At 42.1% G+C, this 20,933-nt stretch overlaps 1 protein-coding gene across 1 annotated transcript in view; it reads right to left on the reverse strand.

The window, feature by feature from the left end:
- Positions 1 to 17,458: 17,458 nt before the first annotated feature.
- hs3st1l1 (heparan sulfate (glucosamine) 3-O-sulfotransferase 1-like1) overlaps positions 17,459 to 20,933 on the reverse strand; it is a 35,791-nt gene continuing 32,316 nt past the window's right edge. The window contains exon 2 of the mRNA XM_034122335.1: positions 17,459 to 18,943. Within this exon, the coding sequence (XP_033978226.1) occupies positions 17,834 to 18,766 (933 nt within the window). The 5' untranslated portion in view covers positions 18,767 to 18,943 and the 3' untranslated portion in view covers positions 17,459 to 17,833. The remainder of the gene's footprint in view (positions 18,944 to 20,933) is intronic.

Below are 20,933 nucleotides of genomic sequence, written 5' to 3' on the forward strand. Positions count from 1 at the left end.
TTTTTTTTATAAGTGTGTGGTTGCCTTCTAGTCACTTTGCTCAGCGCTACTGCTTGTAGGCAGGCATGACGAGACTCTTCAGTCGACCCATGTTCAGGGGAGGTGGGTTTAGTTTCCTGCACGCCTCGACGTAAGAGAGACGTAAGCGACGCCGCGTCATAGCTCCGAAGCTCTTGCCTCTAGACCGACAATTTTTTGGAGCTGGAAGTGAACCGCATTCCGGAGCTATGACGCGGCGCCACTGCGGTGTGAACAGGAAAAACCGGCGCTTTTCCAGCTCCAGCTCCGAGCTGGAAAAGCGCCGGTGTGAAAGGGGCAACAGAGATCAGCCCCGTAGACAGCAAACAGCACATAGAGCGAAATGAGGCATGGCTCAAATGCATGATCTTTTTGGTATTTTGAAAACAGAAACGTATAAATATACCTTATATAGGTATGGCCCTACAATATATCATTTAAATATAGTATGATAGGTGTCCTTTAAGGGCGGCTGGCAAACAGCTTTTAGGCGCAATACCGCCCCCTGGATTATATATAGTGTAAAATTGATACTGCCCTAAGTGACAGAATTTTTTCCCACTCGTAAAAAAAGGTGTATTCGCCGTGTGACTGCATGTGCCGAACCGTGACATCTAAACCGTGACGGTTCGGGACGAATACGGATACCGTTACACCCCTAATGGCAAATCATCTAGAAATCATTGCTTTAGTGATGGAGATATACTCTTGCAAAAAGTAGGGATCAGGGATTATAAAGGTGGTAATCTCTCACTGGAAACGTACCTAAAATGTACATTTTATTGGCTTATTTAAACAATGTGATCGCATGATTCGTTTCGATATGGTTGCAGATCTGCTGTAAGCTAGCTAGCTAGCTAACGTAGCTAACCTAGTCATTAGGCCTACAGACAAAACACTTAATATGATCGAGACTAAATCTGTGAGAGTGACAAGTCAAATTGGCAGATGTTTTCTCAATGAATGTGCATGTGCTGTCAAATTGGTGAAGACGTTTCTTCATGTATTTTGGCACAATTTTGTTTTTATATTTGCATAGTTTTTGAAAGTGGGGCAAGTTTCTCCTAATACAAAGGTTCTGGGCCGTTGCAGCGTGTTTGCACGGGTCGACCATCGTACATTTCCACCCCCACACATCATTTGTGTCTTCTTACCGAGGAAGACTTTGACAGATTTGCCTTTTTTGCTCTGTGCAAGTTTCTGCTGTAGGCCCTGCTGCTGAAAATGTCTTTGGATGCCACTTGATTGAATTTACAGTGCAGTAGACACAACAACTTAAGTGTACGCTGTGTTTTACATCCGTAGCCATAGAAGTTAAAATCCTGACACCGTGTAGCAATTTTGGTACACTTATAAACTCTTTCCCCATGAGGACTGTAGAAGATTGAACAGCACAGCAAGTGTGACATTTTAAATCACGACAGCTGGGTTTGATGTTGAATTCCACAGAAAAGAAAGTCATAATCTTGGACTCAGACATCTTTCCCTTCAGAGAGCCAGGCTTTGCCTATAAATAATCCGCACACTCATTTGCGGCGCACTGCCTTTGCAAGCGAAAACAGCTGCGAGGAGAAACAGTTATTTCGCTCCCCTCCTTTTTCCTTCTTTGTTTCTTTTTAATTGACTTTTTAGCAAGGCTGTGTTCAAGTTGACCAGCTACACTCCTTCATTACCGGCCACCACTCACACACATGCCGTTTTCTTATTGGCTGATGTGGGGAAACTCATTAAAATTGTGTGTGTATGTAAAACGCTCCCAATTTCTGAATCAATGAGCTATGTGCAGAGGAGCATAAATGAACAACATGTTTCTATGCATGATAATGCCGACCCCTCTGTGTCTGTCAGGGGAGGTCAAACTACATAATGCATTCTGACAGAGATGAAATCACCCTCTTGGGCAAATTATTTCAAGCCTTTGTGAGAAAGTTACAATAGTCCAAGTGAGAACTTGGGGCTTCATTTGCAACGGTAGTCTACCAAATACTTGGTGGTTAGAATGAGGCCTTCAGTGGATACTTTAATTCATCACATAGGCAATAGAAAAGAAACATTGACATTCATTATGTAACTACAAAATATTATTAATAATTAATAGTTAATTTATCTGAAGATTCTTCATATTTTACTTTATTAAAGGGCCCATGTCATGGCCATTTCTACTGATCATAATTCCATTGTTGAGGTATACTAAAATAGATTTATACTGTGCAATTTTCCAAACTCACATTGGTTTCTCATACAGCATCTCTGTAAAGTATGTGTATTCACTCTCTGTCCTAAACGGCTTGTTGGAGCTCCTGCCCCTCCCCTCCCTATGAGCCCAGTGTGCTCCGATTGGTCAGCTCGGCCACTCTGTTCTGATTAGTCAACCACCAGAGAGGCTCCGCCCATGTCTAACACAGTGCATTTTTCGGCTCTGAGCGGAACATCAGTTTTACAATGGCGTCGGTACAGCCGTATATGTTTGAACCGGAGTCCGATCCTGAAAGTGAAACAGACCAACGTGATAGATCTGATCCACCATCCCAAACTAGACTAGAGCAGACGGTTTCACAGTGGAAAGTTTTTATTTAGTATCGCTCTTACATTTCAGATGTTAGAACTGCATCATTTATCTACATCACAGTAACAAGTTTGTCCGCTAACTAACCGAACTGTACCTACAACTGTTGTTATTTAGGTGCACTTGTGGAAACTGCGCCATGATGCCTCCCGAAGTGGAAAACGTCTGTTGCAAAGAAATTAGAAAGGTAGCCTAGCTGACAGTTACAACATTATGTAGCCAGCTAGCTGAAAACACCAACAGTAGCACACAACATTATATGCCAAGATATACACCATACATATTTGTCAAGTCAATAGACTATTATATGCAATCAAACATCATATACAAATCTACGTTGTGGAACATTAACCAGGACTACATAAAGTTATTAATTATTCAACATAGATGCTTTAAATAACTATGCTTGTTGATATGATTGTGGCATTAGCCATTTCTGCCAGCATATCAGAATCAGAAGTATGCTTCACTATGACGCACCTTCTGATAGTCTTCATATGAAAACTTGTGAATGTATTATTTATGCCTGATACCTGGTATAAAAACAAAACTGACGTTGGCCTCTGATATAAACGGCTCTCGGTTCTTGGTGCCAGAGTTGAACCAATTTTTGGTACAGAGAGCATCTACGCCTATGGTACCTCCACCCACTCCTTGAGAACTACCTTTTGAAAGGTGCAACATTTTAAATATTATCAAGCCAATCAGAACACATTTGGGCATTTTCATGAGAGGGCCTTTGAGAGACAGGTGCTGATACTGAGCTTCTGGGCATAGGGTGAGTACAGTAACATTCAGATGGACTGCATGGGAGAACACATTCGTTTTTTGAACATTGAATTCTCTGGTAGAAAGTCAAAATACAAGTATGAACCTGAAATGAGCATTGCATGTCCCCTTTCAACAATAGCACTACAGAAAAGACCTGGAGTGAACTATACTGAATATTTTAGAGTGTTTTATTCTTCATGAGCTCCTATTTTCTTTTGTAGGAGTGTGAAGGATCTTTTTAATCTTACCTATAACAGATGATAAAACTGCACCTTTACACATTAGCAGCTTGAAGTGGCGTCAGTAAATACAAAGTAGGAACACTTTTTGAACTTCAATAGCCCCAAAAATCCCTGCAGTGTCACATCAGTAAACTGCACACAGCACAACCTGGCTGCTCTGTTGCACTTTATGACACACAAGAGACTGGGAGTCATAAGTTTAAACATTAGTCTAGCTTTCTGTACAGTTCCAACACTTCCTTTCCATCAGGCAGAGAATATTTCACACCACACCTGACACCACATATCTTTTTGGCAAATACCATTGATGGGAGTATTTTCCCTTTAGCTAAGTGTCGTTTATTATCAATTTACTATGTATTAGTGACTGTTTTTATATTAAAGGAAGACATACTTTATTAATCCCCAACGGGAAATTACTTTTTTCACTCACACACAGGCACACACAGGCTTGATATACATGCACGAACAGAACCACATGCAGGACAGGAGCGTGGCAGAGTGAAGGGACAGCGAGTTAGCCGGCACCCAGAGCAGTTGGGGGTTATTTGCCTTGCTCAAGGGCACCTCAGCAGGTGAACTGGCACTTTTCCAACTCCCAGTCCACACTCCATATTTGTTTTGGTCAGATCAGGATGTGAACCGGCGACCCTTCAGTTCCCAGACTAAGTACCTACAGACTGAGCCACAGCCCCAGATAAACATGTTACCATGTGTTACTGTTAGGAATGTGACACTAACCCCTAGATTCCACCGGGTCCGTCTGCGTCGCGTTACGGCCGCGTTACGGCCGCGTTACGGCTGCGTTACGGCCGCGTTACGGCTGCGCCGCGGCGTTCGCAAAGATCGCGGCCACTCTAGTCAATGGGTGCTATTACACCAGACGCGCCGCGTTACAGCTCAGAAGCGTCCCAGAAGCGTCTCGGCGCTGGGCTCCGCTCAAAATAGGATTCAAGTCTATTTTTCAACGCAACGCAAAGCGTTGCAGAGGCGCCGGGCAGGAAGTGGACCGGTTAGAGCATCCGGCCCATCCCCAAAATAAACTAATTTTGCAGACCCTATCCCTCCGTAGTCTTTCAAGTAGGAGGAGAAATGCCAGCGTTCTCCTCCGGTTTACAGGCACTGTGTAAATTATATATATAGAATAATTATGATGATGAATGCATTTTTTTACCACTAAAATACAGCAACACATCTTTGATTCATGTCGTTTATAACTGGAATATTACAGTTATTATTAACTTTGTCTGTACAAAGTAGCCTGTCCAGGAAATATGCCCAAATCAACAAAAACTGCGAGCCGGCAGGCAAGACGCTCCGCTTCTGAAATGCTTCTGAAACGCGCCTGGTAGGGTATGACGCCGGAGGAGGCCGGACCAAAACCGCGGCGCAACCGTAACGCGACGCAGACGGACCCGGTGGAATCGAGGGGTCAGACTGGGACTCAAATGCAACGACTGGACACAAAAGTGGAAAAATGTGGCAAAAATACAACACTAACTATCCTTAGCTCTTCGTACAAACGAACAAAAAGTTCTTAGCTTGAAAAAAGGCTGGCTCTTGATATGGCATGAAACAAGACAAACTGGCAAAGGACAAAGGGAGACCAGGGCTGCTTCTCAATGTCAAGGAAGGATCCTTCAGAGCCACTATTCCAAGGATGCTACGTCATCGAATCCCGCCGAAGGACTGTTCCAATGTACAGGATCCTTGGAAATCTACCGAGGACTGAATCCTTCGTTGCAGAAAATGTCACGGCTGCTCATGTGTATCCTCGGCAGTCTTAAATGACCCACAATTCTTTGCGCACGGACCAATTTCCCAAATCTTTGGCGGAAAATGGCTGAATCCAGACAGTACACATTTAAATGTAAGTATGTTCAGTGGCGTAGTAAATGTGTTGGTAAATATGTTACTTTGTTAAATTTGTTATCACCATACATGTGAAAGTAAAGCAAGTTCATAATTAGCTAGGTACATCGTGAGGTAGGCTAATTATTGGCTAATTATAGATGTCAGTATGGCATGTGGTCACTTAAGTTCGCTAGCTCATCGATATAACACCTATGAGAAGTAGCATGTACAAAAGTTGCTAGTTTATTACATACACCTGGCTAAATTCATACGTTCTAATATAACCGAGCTGTGATAAATGTCCCTCCTGTCCGAACAGGCACAGTTTATGTTGAAACCGTTCGAGAGAGTGGCAATTCATGTCTGTTGCCGGACTGCAGTTAAGCTCAGTTTCTGTAATAAACTGGCAACAGAGTGTTTGGCCTGGTATTCATTAATTACACATGGCATTATACATACTGTTGTTTCTGGTGTTTGCTCAAGGGACTAAGGAACAGACGGAGGCATTATACACCTCCGTGTTGAGCACCGGCACCTCTTCACGGGCGGGAGGGACACGGCCGCCAATGGTTATCAGTGAGAAGCAAGTGAGATTGTTTAGGTAGTAAATATGGTTCAAGATGTAATTTAATCGCTGCTTTCTCCTTCTTATCATTTACATAGGAAAATGTTGGCAAGAATGGGGGTTGAGAGCAGGGTAACCCACGCCCAAGCCAAACACAAATGGGACAATCTGAAAACCAAGTACAAGGAGAGGTTATATAGACATGATAATATGTATTATGTTTTCATATATTAATGTGTGTATGTAATGGATGTATTTGGTCTTCACTGTTCAGGAATGCAAGTGTCCCGCCTCAGGACAGGGCACTGAGGACGGGAAACCGACGGCAGCGACTTGGCCCTGGTTTGTCCTAATGGATGAGGCATTAGGGCAGTCTGCGGCGGTCTCGCCCCCCTGCCTGATTGCCTCCATCCAAGAGGACAATCCAGGGCCAAGCACTGCCCAGGAAGGTCAGAGAGGGCGAGAGGATGAGGAGGAGGAAAAAGACAAGGAGGACACGGAGAAACAGAGAGGAAGAGGCGGAGGAATGAAAAAGAGGGAGAGAGAGGATCCCTTCCTTAGTCTCTTAAGGGAAGACATCCTCTATCAGAGAGAGGCAGAGGAGAGGAGAGCAGCAGAGGCCCGAGAAAGATCCGAAAGGTTCTTTGCTCTCTTAGAGCGTTTTACACCGAAATAAATAATTAAATTAAAATTGAATTAAAATGAACCTTGTTTAAACTTTGCCTCTTTTGTTGATATTTGTGGTTTATGCTACAATATGCACCAATATGTGTAGAAAAGGTTTGCAGACATCAAGTATGATATGAATACAAATTGTATTATTGATTGGTGATGGTGATTTTATGATTTTCTTATGGCTGCTTATCCTCCAGGACTTTTTCAAGGCTGCAAACAGAAGGAGAAAGTTTAGTTTCAATTTAAGGCGGGGCCTTGCTGCATATGACGCACACCTGCAAACTTGTTCTAGCCTGTTCCATTCTTCGTTCTCCGAATGCTGAAGGATTCTTGCCTAGCCTCTGAAGGACCTGACTCGGAAGGACATGTCCTACCAAGGAAGCGTTCTCGACTTTGAGAAACGGCTCTGGACTAAATATACAAGAGTTAATGGGACACACAGGTGGCAACAATCATGGATGGGGCCGACAATCTCACTGGCGGGAAAACATACAATTGCAGGAAGTCAAGGGCTCTGAGACAAGACAGAAAGATAAAACAAAGTACAAATTAAAACAATGAAAGACAGTGCATGACGAGACTGGACTTAAGTTTAACATAACACGTGAACATTGAGACATGACTCAACATTAAAAACTAAATCTAAACATGGAATATAATCTAAACATGAAACATATAACAAGACCTGATGTCTAACAAATTAACATGACATGAGAAAACAAGAACTAAACACGGCTAAATTAACAAACGTTATATCAGTATATTGGTTTGAGAGGGGCTTCAAATGGCTCTTGTGTTTTTTAAAATGGTGTATCTTTGTTTGTACTCTTTGAGCTTTTGAGGCAATAGAAAAAAATATATATCAAAAAGGGAATTGGAAATAGGCGTGAGAACCAGATTTATAGATAAAATAAAAACAGATGATGGTTGATAGTAGCTGTAAACAGAGTAAAACTGGATAATTAAATACATATACATTTGAATTAAGACAGGGGTGACTATCTTGCCTCATGCAGGTTTCAGTAAGTAGCGATTTACCTAATTCAAATGACACTAAATATAATTTTACTGAGTACATGAACTCTCCCTCTTTTCGACAATTTATTGTACATTCTGATTAAGGAGTGGAGCAATTCCAGGTTTATGATTAATGTAAAATTAGCTATGTGTGCTGTAAACACAGACTACTGCTTAGCAAGTGCTAAATATCCAAGAATCATATTTTATATATCAACAAGCCTGAAACAGATGCCAGTGTTCCAAAAAAAAATCTAATTTGGGGATTTATTTTCAAGAAGTGAAGCTTAGAAGTTATTTATTCCCTTTTTTCTCTCCTTCCTGTCCTTCCGTTTGGCTTATTTACCTGGTTTGGCTTCCACAAGACGGATTATCAAGCACCCCGAGGGGGAGGTTGGTCACTTCACAGAGGACTTCGGGGGGGACTGAGCCGATGTTATCGTTCCCTCTGAAGTCTGGGCTCTCCCTTTGAACACACTTTATCTTCACATCTCTGCGCTCGCCTGCAAATGGAGCAACACACAGGGGCTGAAGCGAGTTCACAATAAGAAGGTGCCCGAGCCACTTGTGAAGCATCCTTCATTTGTATGAAGTAAATTCATGTTCTAAAAATAAGAAACCCCATCCATCCTTCCAGTGGGCTCACGGAGAGAGGGCTTGAAACAATGGGAAGTGATGAGGAGCCGACATTGAAAAATGACCAGAGTCAAAATGTCACCCGGCCCCCTGAAGTGCTGGAGATGTCAAGAACAAGATGAATGAAGGAAAGAGACTCTAAGCATCCCACGCTAGCTGGATCCAAGCTGAGGAGGAAGCGAGGCAGAGAAGACTGACAGACTTCAAGGGAGTTCAGAGAGACCTTCCCGCTTCTGTCGGGTCCCTCTAGCCCTTTCCTACCAAGGCTTGAAATAGCAATTGTTTGACACTTGGCTCCTGGGGGCCGGGGCTGCTATAAGCGAGGGTTGAAATGCGATGCTTTCTGCCATGTGCACTGAGACTGTTGTTGTTGTTTAGCTGCAGAGGGATCAGAAGCAGGGACTCTGTATACCCATAGGAGAGTATATTTCATATTCCAGAGTGAAATGCCTTCTGGCTCTGCCTCGCAAGCTCTTGATTTGAGTAGACAAGAGCTGCTGGGGAGGTTTGAGGGATTAAAGAAGCCGAGGGACAGAAGTGACGGGAGCCTGAAGAACAGACACGGACTCTATATGCTGTGTCAGCACTCAGACATATGGAGCTGAGGGCTGAGTGTGAAGTGACACTTATTATGGCGCATTTCCACTACAGGGCCTCGCTCGGCCTCGCTCGGTATGGCTAGGCCTCGTTTTGGCTGCCGTCTGTCTGCTCTCCGTTCTATTAACATTCTATATCCCCCTTTTAAAATGATTTCAAGATATAATTCATGTTACTTTACATAGAAACTATGGACCCTAGGAATAATGTAACAATTCTATAGGTAGAACACTCTTTTGCTACAGTTGAGAACATAACACACTGTTATAGTTTCTCAAGCAGCTGCAGATTGTGTTTCTCGTTCTATAATAGACCCATCCACCACAGAAAACAGAAATATATAGACAAAGGGTACTATATACATTTACAAATTGGGTTTTTATTCAATGAAACATAAAACATGTATTGAGCTGTATATCGATAGATTTATGATCGATTGATTTATGATTCGAAAATTATAAAAGTAGGGTTGACATGTGGAGATTATCCGACTAAACAAAACGTGATCCGTCTCTTAAATGTGTGTCAACCACAGACCTTATTTCAAGCTATTTTCCAAAATCCTATGGAGAAATTGCATTGCATTTTTGTCGAAGGAACCGGAAGAAGTTTACTTCCGGGTTTTAGGACGCGTCACTGCGGTTCTCTATAGTGTAGTTGAAGTACTAAGGCGTAGGCTCCACGAGGACGAAAACGGGTTGTATCCGCATATTTCTCATGCGTATAGCCCTTTAAGCTCGACGACGCCGTAACAGAAACGTAGAAACAGACCCCGCAAACGACAACGGGTCCAAAGGTGGATAGATCTGGGAACGGAGCGCTCTGGGGGGTCCAACGGGGCCTATACAGTCATCCGTTTCATAGCCCCGCCTCTCCCCACCTCTGCTGCTCACCCCCGCAAAAGTACACTGCACACTGAATTCAGATTATTTATCTTTATCTCGATATGGACATAAACGCGAGTGAAGTCTAATCTGACAGGACGGAGACACGCAGCTCCTCCGGCTGTGAAGCAGCGGGAGCAAAACACACACTTCAAGTCAGATCACCACCCTTAGCTATTTTAATTACCTCTCAAACTACCTAAACTAGTTATAAATATGTTTATTTTTATATATATGTACTGCAGCTTTTCCAGCAGTTGGATGTAAACGGAACCGTCTCGTGGAGCTTGACACAATCCGGTGTATATTGCGTGTGGGCGGAAGGTTTTTTGCGGTTGCGTTTGCGTTACTCCGATGCGTTTTGCCGTATTTGTTCTCGTGGAGCCGGGGCCTAAATGTAAGTGCAATATGTGCAAATGTTCAGGGTTAGAGTAAGTGAGAAAGAACAATAAAGCTCATATGTAAAATCTTTTCACATGACAGGGCAAAAGGATCTCCAGAGTGCTCTCCATTGACATTCTGTCTCCTGCAGAACAGCATGATGTCAACTCTCAAGTCATGTTGGCACCCCTCACACATGCCTGCACAGAAATGTTTACAATAAGCTCTGCATTCGTAGCCCTGATCTAACTTTCTTTTATATCCTTTTCTTTTCATAGCCTCAGAGGATTAATCAGAGGCTTTTAAAATGCTCTTTCTCCTCCCTTTGACCTGAATGCAGCTGCAGCCTTCCTTCCCCTTTTGTAAAGACTGCCATGAGAGCACATCAAACACATGCCCTCTGCACCCGAGGCAATGAAAAATAAATCAACAAACAGATGAATAAGTAATCACAAAGCACAGGGAAAAACAAGGAACCTGTAAAATGTGTGAGAAAAACATAATTATGTGAACGATTCTTATGTTGTTCTGCCTTTTGTGTGTGTGATAATCCAACGAGTATTTTGGGAAACATGTCGGTTTCCGGGTCCCAGATCTCATTAGATGTATGTAGATGTTTGTTCCTTCTTTATGATCAAACAAGATGTAAAAGGCTTCGGTGTGCTGGATTTGTCTATGGTATTGTTGGATATATTGTATGCATTGCTCCCTGAAGGCTCCTTGCATTTGAGCCAAAACACAGAGCTGAAAACACCCCGCTGCTGCTTGGCTGCAGGAATAGAATCAAAGTGTTCTTTTTATCCTGCAAAGGAGCCACCTTGATGTTTTGGAAAAAGCTTTCGAAAGCTCAGAGACATCATCCAGATGATCTCACCTGTGTGCACAGCTGTGTGGAATAGTATTTAATAGAAGAATAAACACAAAGGCTCTCATTCAGTTGGCAATAAGGTAATGTTTGAAATCCTATCAAATGAGTAAACCCTTCAGTTTATAATGAATTACATGTAGAACTACTGCAGATGTTCAGAAATTAAACATAAAATAAGCTAAGTCTTGCATCGTATTGCTTGATTCACTGAATCATGTTGATAGCGTACTGTGCCTAAGTACTATTTTAAAGTACTTTACTTGAGTATTTCCATTTATTATTACTTTACAGTACAATTCTAATCCATTACATTTAAATGGAAAATTGTGTAACTTTACAGATTAATATTAAAATGTTAAAGGTGGGGTAGGTAAGTTTGAGAAACCGGCTCGAGATCGCTAGAATTTGAAAATACACAACCGGAGAAAATCTGCCACTTCCTTATAGAGCCCCTCCTCCAACACACACGAACGCGCACATGACCAATGAGGGCACGAGATAAGTTTGTGCACAGATGGAAGGCTGACAGGCAGGTAGGCCATCCAGTTATTTTAGCCGGGCCGGCTCAGATGATTGGTCGTGCTTTTTACAGTACTACGGCTTCCACAGATGACATTTTTTTATGGATTTTTTGTCAAAGCACTTAAGATATTCATTGCTATCGGGATGTTAAGAGCATTCCATGGAATATAACAAAAAGTGGATCTCGAGCCGGTTTCTCAAACTTACCTACCCCACCTTTAACATAATGTATTTCTAAATATGAAATCAATCAATCAATCAATGTTTATGTATATAGCCCAATATCACAAATGTTACATTAGTCTCAGTGGACTTCACAGTTTGTACAGAATATCAGTATGACAATACGACACCCTCTGTCCTTAGACCCTCACATCGTTCAAGGAAAAACTTCCAGAGAAAACCCACAGTTTAAAGGGGAACATGGGAGAAACCTCAGGGAGAGCAACAGAGGAGGGATCCCTCTCCCAGGACGGACAGACGTGCAATAGATGCTGTGTGTAATTCGAAAAGATAATACATTTTACAACATAGGTAGACCAAATGTTTGGAAATGCATGTGTCTATAATAATAAGATGAATCCACGAGGATGTCAACAATCCTGTGGGAGCCATCAGGGAAGTAGTATGATGAGAGTCAGGCAGGACCACAGTGACAGGTTCAGCCACGACTCGAAGTCCAGGACTCAATCCAGAACTCAGGACAGAGGATCCAGGACACAGGACCACAGCAACATGATCAGCCTCGACTCAGGATCCCGGCGTAGATAGACACCAACAAATTAATTTGGGGGAAGCTGGGTTATTCGGAACATGAGAGTACGCAGGTACAGACAGACAGAAGGAAGAATCATTCAAATAGCTGTTTATACGGTGGCAGACAGGTGCAAATGAGCGACAGCGCCCCAAGACACTGACGATGCAAATATACCAACACAAATGTGCGTAAAACACATACAAATTAAGAAACATCTTCTCTTACATGACAACACATGCGCAGCATTTAGAATTGTTTACCAACTTGACGAAACATGCATAGCTTATATGCATAAGCAGACGCTGCATATACTTAACACTGCAAATAAATGCTGCAAGCTCAAAATACAACAGAAACTGATGCACACAGCAGGGACCGGAGCAATTGTTGACTTTCTGGAAATATAAAGTTGGCCAACCCAATTTAGTTGAAAATGTACCTAAAATTATTTATCAGTTCACTTTTTTTGAGCGTTTCTTTTATTTGCAATGTTTTGAATTTTCCACGCTTTGAGTATGCAGTGCTTTGAGTCAATGCTATGGATGTTTATCAAGTTGGTGAACATGTTTCTTTTAGGGCTGTCAGTCGATTAAAATATTTAAGCGCGATTAATCGCATGATTGTGCATAGTTAATCGTGATTAATCGCAAATTAATCGCACATTTTTTATCTGTTCTAAATGTACCTTAGAGGGATATTTTTCAAGTTTTTAATACTCTTATCAACATATGAGTGGACAAATATGCTTTATGCAAATGTTTGTTTATTATCATTTGAACAATGACAAATATTCTCATGAATATTAAACACAACAACCTCTGAACATTACAAATATTCGCCTCAATTCAACCTGGAACCTCTCTCATACAATAATACAATACTGTGTGTGTGTGTGTGTGTGTGTGTGTGTGTGTGTGTGTGTGTGTGTGTGTGTGTGTGTGTGTGTGTGTGTGTGTGTGTGTGTGTGTGTGTGTGTGTGTGTGTGTGTATGGAGAGACACTGTGATGGATCGTTGGAGCTATGTGCAGCTCAAGGCATATATGCTCGATCGGGAGCTGCCTGGACGCTGCAATCATGTTGCACTATCCGTGCTGAGTGTGCTGACTTTTCGTACAATGTCCCACTGTCTGGCTACCTGCATAAAGTCAAGTGCTCGGCGCAGTTGTCGGCGAAATGTCGCTCCTCTGTTTTCATTGAAACAGCTCCTTATATCCGTTAGCGCAGCTAGCTAGCACCAGATGCTAACCACAACAACACGTAAGGTGTGCGAGTTCTCTCTCTCTCGCGCGAGTCGCGCCACACATACACACACCCTCCCGGTCCTCCCGATGGCCAGTCCGGGCCTGCCGGTGAGCGTGGAAGTGTAGTCTGCCACAAGCGGGCGGCAGGAGCGGGGCTGTCAGCATCAGCTTGTAGATGGTATTTTAAACTCGATGCGCTCTGAAACTACGGGGCGGCCGAGGACAAAAAATACACATGCGTTAATCGCGTTAAAATAATTAGTGGCGTTAATTGTTATTAACGCGTTAACTTGACAGCCCTAGTTTCTTTATTTCCATGTATTTGCATTTGCACTTGTCGGCCACCGTAGCTTGAGGTACATAAAGTCAAATTATCCAATTTGTGCAAAAAGTAAAAAAATAAAGTCAGAAACATGAATATCTTTCTTAGCAAAACACTGTCCACAACAGGAACATTCTACTTGAAGCAAAAATATTAAGAATCTAATAATGCGATATATATCATAATATATTACATATGGAGGCCATTTTTCTGCAGAATGAGTACTTATACTTGGACATTTTGCTGATAATATTTGTGTAAAAGTACGATTTTGACTGCAGGACTTGTAATAGAGAATTCTGACATGAATGTGTTTGTACTTTTACTTAAAGGATCTAAATACTTCTTCCACCAATGCTGCTGAGCCATGTCAGTCAACTCTTTGTGCACATTAGGATCTGCATACAATGTTGACACAGAGGTCAATAATTCCCATCAAGGACACTTCTGTAATAGACTTGTATAACGCAAAAACAGTGGCTGTTAGTTTGCAAACAGCTTAGCACGTAGCAAGCATTCCTTGTGCTTTGATTCGATGCTAAGTGCTTCATCAATCACAATCCCAGACAGATCATTAGAGGCGTCTAGGATGACAAGAGCAGCCAAAACATATACAGCAGATTGCTCTAGACCACCCCTCAAACCTTTAATTACGCCCGGGTTGGCAGTTATCAAAGACATGCAGTGATAAGTGATTCACTCAACAGTAGCCATTAGTTAAAGCAACTTGTTAGTGTCAAGTGTTTTAAATGACTTGCCTTGCATCATAGCACATCAGAAGCAAAGAAACATGTGTTTTCTGAATAACAAAAATAAGTCAAAGCTCTGTAGGCCAATAAGAAATCACAACACATTGCAGTTTGTATTAATAGAGCTTTATTTCAGCTGTTCAGAGGCAGACTGGGTAACCAGATGGTTGCTGGATAAAATCCCCAACACGCAACACGCTTCTAAAAAGGGTACTTGAAAAAAATGACGAAGATAATACTGGCTTGGGTTCATAAAATATGACTTGTTTTTGGTTGGTTCACCATTTGTTTTTGATGTATAGTTGTGACATTTTATTTTATACATTTTGACATATGTAGTCCCCAGAGGTTGAACCCTACTACTTTTGGTTGAATTCAGGTTGACATTTGTCGCATAAAAGGCTATTTTCAACTAAACTGTTGGCTGCTTTCCATGAAATGTGGTTCTGAAATGTATATCCCCTGACATGTAACAGTTTTGGTTATCCCCTCACCTTCCATATAGGGCCATCTTTAGATGGATAGAATGCAATGTGTCCAAAAACGGTGTATATATTTGTGAAAAACATCCTACATGAATAAACTAAACCAAAATGGTGAACCTGGTCCAGCATTAGTAAGTCAGCTTGCTTATATAGCCACAGCCTCACATAAGCAACATGTTTTTGTACACTTTTGTTGAAAACTAGCACCAGAAGCCATTGTGTTACCACATTTAGAATAACACAAGCAAACATACACTGTGGCAGCTTCATTTTTAGCATTGTATCAACAAATCCCTTGAATAAAAAGGCCTGTAGAACTTTATGAGTCATATCATTGCATTGTTTGCAATGTTATAAGCTCCAGGCATTGTGCTGATAAAAAATATCCTTAGCCTTAAACAACCCATTGCTCAGCTCAATTCCTAAGAGTCCAACATTACTGTGAGCTGCAGTGCATCTGAAAACAGCAAGCATACTCAGTCAACTTTGCCTCAGATAAATAAAGGCTCTAAATGGGGATTTGCTCAGTGTGTACTCTCATGTAAGCAAAACATGCCCTTCTGTCCTTCCTGCCCACCTGCTTAATGGAAACACTGTGCTGCGCCAATGTAACACCTTGGGAGCAATCGGTAATGTGTGTGTGTGTGTGTGTGTGTGTGTGTGTGTGTGTGTGTGTGTGTGTGTGTGTGTGTGTGTGTGTGTGTGTGGGTTGTAGCGGTGGAGCAAGGCTGCCTGTGCCGAGTCGCTCTCTTCCGCATGAGCGGCTCGCTGATACATACCGGAGCAGACAGGCGTCAGCCAGGGTCAGGAGGTAACTGTCACATGCCCTCACCCTGACTGCACCACAGAGGAGAGGCTAGAAAGAGCCTGTCTGGCCCACACATCCTCACACTGTTCCCCCATGAGCTGCTCCTGAGACCAAGTGCCCCCTGGTGAGCAGAAGGGAGATAAGTCCCTGAGAGATGAGTTATAAGGGATTCTCATCACCAGGGTTACTTTAATAATGTAATCTGTTACCTAATCTAAATATCACAATATCAAAGTAAGTTGACCTGATTATGTTCTGTTACTTTTGGATAACCTCAATATCAAATGCAATGCAAATAAATAAAAGAGAAAAGAAAGATCAATATGTTTTTAATCAATGTGTATTATTTAGGACACAATAACAATGTGAGCTTAGAAAAGAAGATATTTAGGATCAGAAATGTGTCCTCTTGTAGGATAAGCCTCAAATAGTTAACAAGTGCCTATTTACTTTAATACATCAATTAAACATAAAATAAATTATACAATTAAGAAGATTAAATGTAGCCTAAATTAAAACCAAAAATAATAATAATGCAGTACGTCTTCCTATAATATATACATTTGTATTTTTTATTCTAATCCCCATTTTCTTTTAAAAATGAAACATGAATCTGATTACGCTTTTCTTAATGTAACTGTAAGGGAATACATTAACCTTTTTTTCCTATCCTGATTACGTAATCCCGTTACATGTAATCTGTTTCTCCCCAAGCCTGGTCATTAAACAGAACTTGTGTACACACAGGAAAATCACGCATTCCTAATTATAATTTAACACCCCAGGTCACTACACTATTCATATACATATTCAAAGTATTCCTATGGAGCCCACAGCTATATGCCCCCCCCCTCGCTATTGTATCTGTTCCTGATACAGATCCAATGTAGCGTCAGCGACTACTCGCCTCAGGAGAGTTATAGTGCTTATTCCAGCAGACAGAGCGGCGGATCACATGAATATCAGATCCCAGTGGAGCTGTAGCTTTGGCTGCTGTTTAAAGCCCAATCAATGAAAGAAACATGACCCATATCTATCTGTTGTGTACGGGATGACAGGCCGTTTCTGGGAAAACTGCATCCAAATCAGTAAAGAGATAATATGTGTGAAAACCATTTACACGGAAACCTGTAAATGTCCTACAAGCATATGATTTAATGACTACATTTAACACCTGCAAAAACGTTTTTGCAGAGCAGCGGCAAAATGCATTCCCCTCATTGGAGCTTGCTGACTATAGAGGTTTGACTTATTTAGCTGCAGGCGCAGGCTACCTTCAATGTCCAAAGCCATTAGTGATTCTTGTACTGCTAAAGCGCTGCTCCAGGGTACCTATTTCCTTGCATTAATGTCTACCTGCCACAACAGCAAATCAAAGGCTTATTCTAATGCCTCTGCCTGGCTTAGTATACTCCCGGAATAACAAAAAGTAAGAGCACATTGGCTTTTGACAGCTAGAATGAAATGGAGAAAAAGAACATGCCACTTGTCTGGTACATTTGAAAGCAGAACCATTTATTATTAAGAACGAGATTATCAAACAAGAAAGAGAAGGGAAAAAAAGTTAATCGGTTCTATAAACTAGTTTTTGCTGCAATTTGATCACTTAAATGCTTCCAGCACAGAGAGAATGAGTTATTAAGCTTTGAGTTTCTTCCATTTAATCGCACGCCTCTAGTTACAGCTTTTCATAGTTGTTTGTCTAATCGTGTAAATATAGAACTGCTCTGCCAAAACCAAAGATCACAACAGTAGTTATTAAGAGGCGATTCAAAGGGGTTTTGAATGTCAGTTCTGTAAAGTGCTTTATGCCCCCTTTTTGTCCTCATCACGGACAAAGTGGTGGCTCCCTTGAGTCCGATTGATCAGGGTCCCTTATTGCCAGTCGAAGGTGCGCCTCACCAGCCTGAAGAAGGTCCGGTTGTGCTCCTGCAGGTAGGAGCGGAGCTGCTGGAGGACGGTGCTGTTGACCGCCGGGTGAGGACGTCCCTTAGACTCGTGCAGACAGCGCTCCCGACCGTCACTCCGGATACAGTAAAACCCCTTGGTCTGGTTGAAGTAGAAGTTGGAGGATACTATCCTTGGGGGCAGGTTGAGGAAGCGCTCCACCCTCTGAAGCTCGGGCAAGGGGTCACGGATCAGAGCGTCCCCATCCACGATGTGTATCTGTTCCAGGGGGAAGTAGCGCAGCCAGTTACGCATATGGACGTCGTACAGGCTCCTCTGAATGGCCTTGTAGCGGATGTTGAGAGCTCCGTTGCGCACCAGCAGGTTCTCAATGGCTTGCACCGGCTTGTGGTTCTCCAGCCGGTTGAAGTACACCTGGGTGTAGTCGGATATGACTCGCTCGGCCGGGTCTCGCAATATCAGAAGCAGCTTTATGGAGGCGTTCATGGCGCAGATGCGTTCAGGTGCGAGGGCCGACGTAAAGTAACCTGGAGTCTTCTCCACGGTGATCTGTTGTGGGTACGAGTATGGCATCAACTCACGGTACCACTCAAAGCCCTTGGCATAGTTCTCATCCCAGTCGAAGAAGTGCACCTCCGTGGCGGCAGCAGCGACCTCAGGGTGTATGTCCAGCATCTCCAAGAGTGCTCGTGTGCCCCCCTTGCGTACTCCGATAATGATACTGTGTGGAGCTCTTTTACTTGTCCCTCGGGGTGGGGTATCTCCAGAGATATTGAATGGTAGTCCAGGATCCAGGTCCACGGAGTCCAGCGTTATGTCATACCGATCCTGGACAAAGTCAGGTGGGGCAGCATACGTCTGGAGAACCAGAAGAAAGGCAGATGCCAGGAAACAAGCCATGGTGATGGTAAGAAGATTGGAAAAGAGACAGAAGCAAAAGGAGACAATGGTTTAGGTGTGGACGAGATCTGTCTTTCCGAGCTCAGTGATAACACGAGCAGTGAGAAGTGCCGTCTTTGTCAGCCATTGAATTTCAACTGGAGGAGGAGGAGAAATCACCGGCAGTCCACCGCACATCTGTAAGGAAGAACAAAAGAGAAAAGAGAAGAAAAGGCTTTCAGATTTCAGGCATATAAAGCAGAATGAATGTCTGTATTATACTGGAATGGCACTTTCCTCATTCCCCTGAAAAAGCCATCCAGCCCTAAATACAATCCATGTCTGTTAAAAGTGTATCATCTCAAAAGGATCATCTCAATTCATCTTTCTCTCAGTCTCTTTTCATATTCCAATCTGCTTTCTCCTCTAACTCTATATAGTCACTTTCAATTGATAGTGTAATTTCCCTGGTTGGATAACATTTAGGCAGACACCTTGTTAGAGAAGTGTCTGAGATATGCGAGTATGGCTGGAGGCCAGAAGAACAGTGCGCTCTGTCTTCCTTTAGCGGGTCAAAACCCACACTTGAATCGATACCCCTCTGGAGCATCGAAGTCAAGGCATTCGGAGATTTATAAAGACACATTTATTGCTGGGAATCAGATGACTTCTCACTTCTTAGTGACTTTGATTTCCATTACATGCCAAGAAAGATCAATACTAGGGCAATAAAAGTCAGCAAACACGTAGAGAAGGCTTTAGAGCATTACATTAGACGTAGCATGTTGCTAAAGAGCCCTTAGTAAACTACATTTGCAGTCCTGTTGTTTTAAACTTTAATTGCAATGGCTATTAAATGTTTTAATATTTGCCTTCTTTTATTGCATTCTAAATGCTGTTGGCTATGTCTTAAAGTAACAGGGGGCAGCAATTCACCACCACTACTGGGTATATATATATATATATACATATATATAGTTATCAGTTCATTAAGAAAGAAAAACTAGCAACTACCAAAACAAGGGGCAAAATAATATTAACTTGGAGCACATAAGTGTTGTTGTACAACAGTGGTTTCACACAAAATGCTAAAACAAGTGAAATAACACTGCTATTTTGTGCGTACTGTAAAGCACTTTGTACATCCGTGTTGAGAAGGGTGCTATATAAATAAACTTTTACTTACTTACTTACTTACTTACTATTTGAATATGTTCATGTGGGGCATCAGCTTAGAGTGCGCTATCTTTGTATTTACTGTTGAACTAACCTGAAGCTTTATGCTTTTTATGCATAATGCTTGATATGGGGGGTCTGATCCTGGACCATTAGACGTTCTGTTGCTGAGGTTACAGAGGTTAGACTCAGCACTGAAGCCACCAGCAGGCAAAGAATGTCCTGCTATCGCAAGGCCGAAAAGAAAAAAGGCATCCGTTTTTATCATTACTCCTAGTTTGGATTTAATCCAATATGAAAACTATGAACATTTACACGGATCCTGTGAGTAAGCAGACCTTGGGGCAGCTGCATTTTTTAGACAGGACGCTACAGTGGCTAACCATCGCCTCTCTAGATACAATGGCTCTACAACCACCACACACACAACAACAAAGACTATGAAACCACTGTTGTACAACAACACTTATGTGTTCCAAGTTAATATTATTATTACTACTGGGTGCTACGCTTAGTAAGTCCATCCATTACTGCAACATTACTAGCTGTGTGCAATAATAATTGTACTTCTGTTTTACACCACACTTCATTCTACAATGTTACACTTATTCTTATTCTATAAATACTGCTGCTACTTACTTATCTACCTGACTGTGAACTTATGTAGATGTGCATGCCTTTTATATAATAGTGTTAGATTTTCTATACTTTGCTGTAGCAACATCAATTTCCCCTTTCTTGGACGAGTAAAGGAATTCTGATTCTGATCGATGTTTATTGTGGGATTCAGTTGGATTTAGTTTTAAATGCTGACATTTCTTTAACTTTGTACTTTCAACAGAAAAAACACACAATATGTAAAACTGCTGAAAAAGCAGAACAGTTTTTTTTTAAATGTCATGGAGTACATTAAAAACACAAAAAGTTTTCAGATACTGTCACGGGAAAAACAAGCTTCAGAGCTGGGGCTTACTCTCTGCTAGTCATAACAACAGGGCCGGGTATGAAAACA

This window comes from Trematomus bernacchii, unplaced genomic scaffold, assembly GCF_902827165.1.
Source record: "Trematomus bernacchii unplaced genomic scaffold, fTreBer1.1, whole genome shotgun sequence".
NCBI classification, from domain to species: Eukaryota; Metazoa; Chordata; class Actinopteri; order Perciformes; family Nototheniidae; genus Trematomus; species Trematomus bernacchii.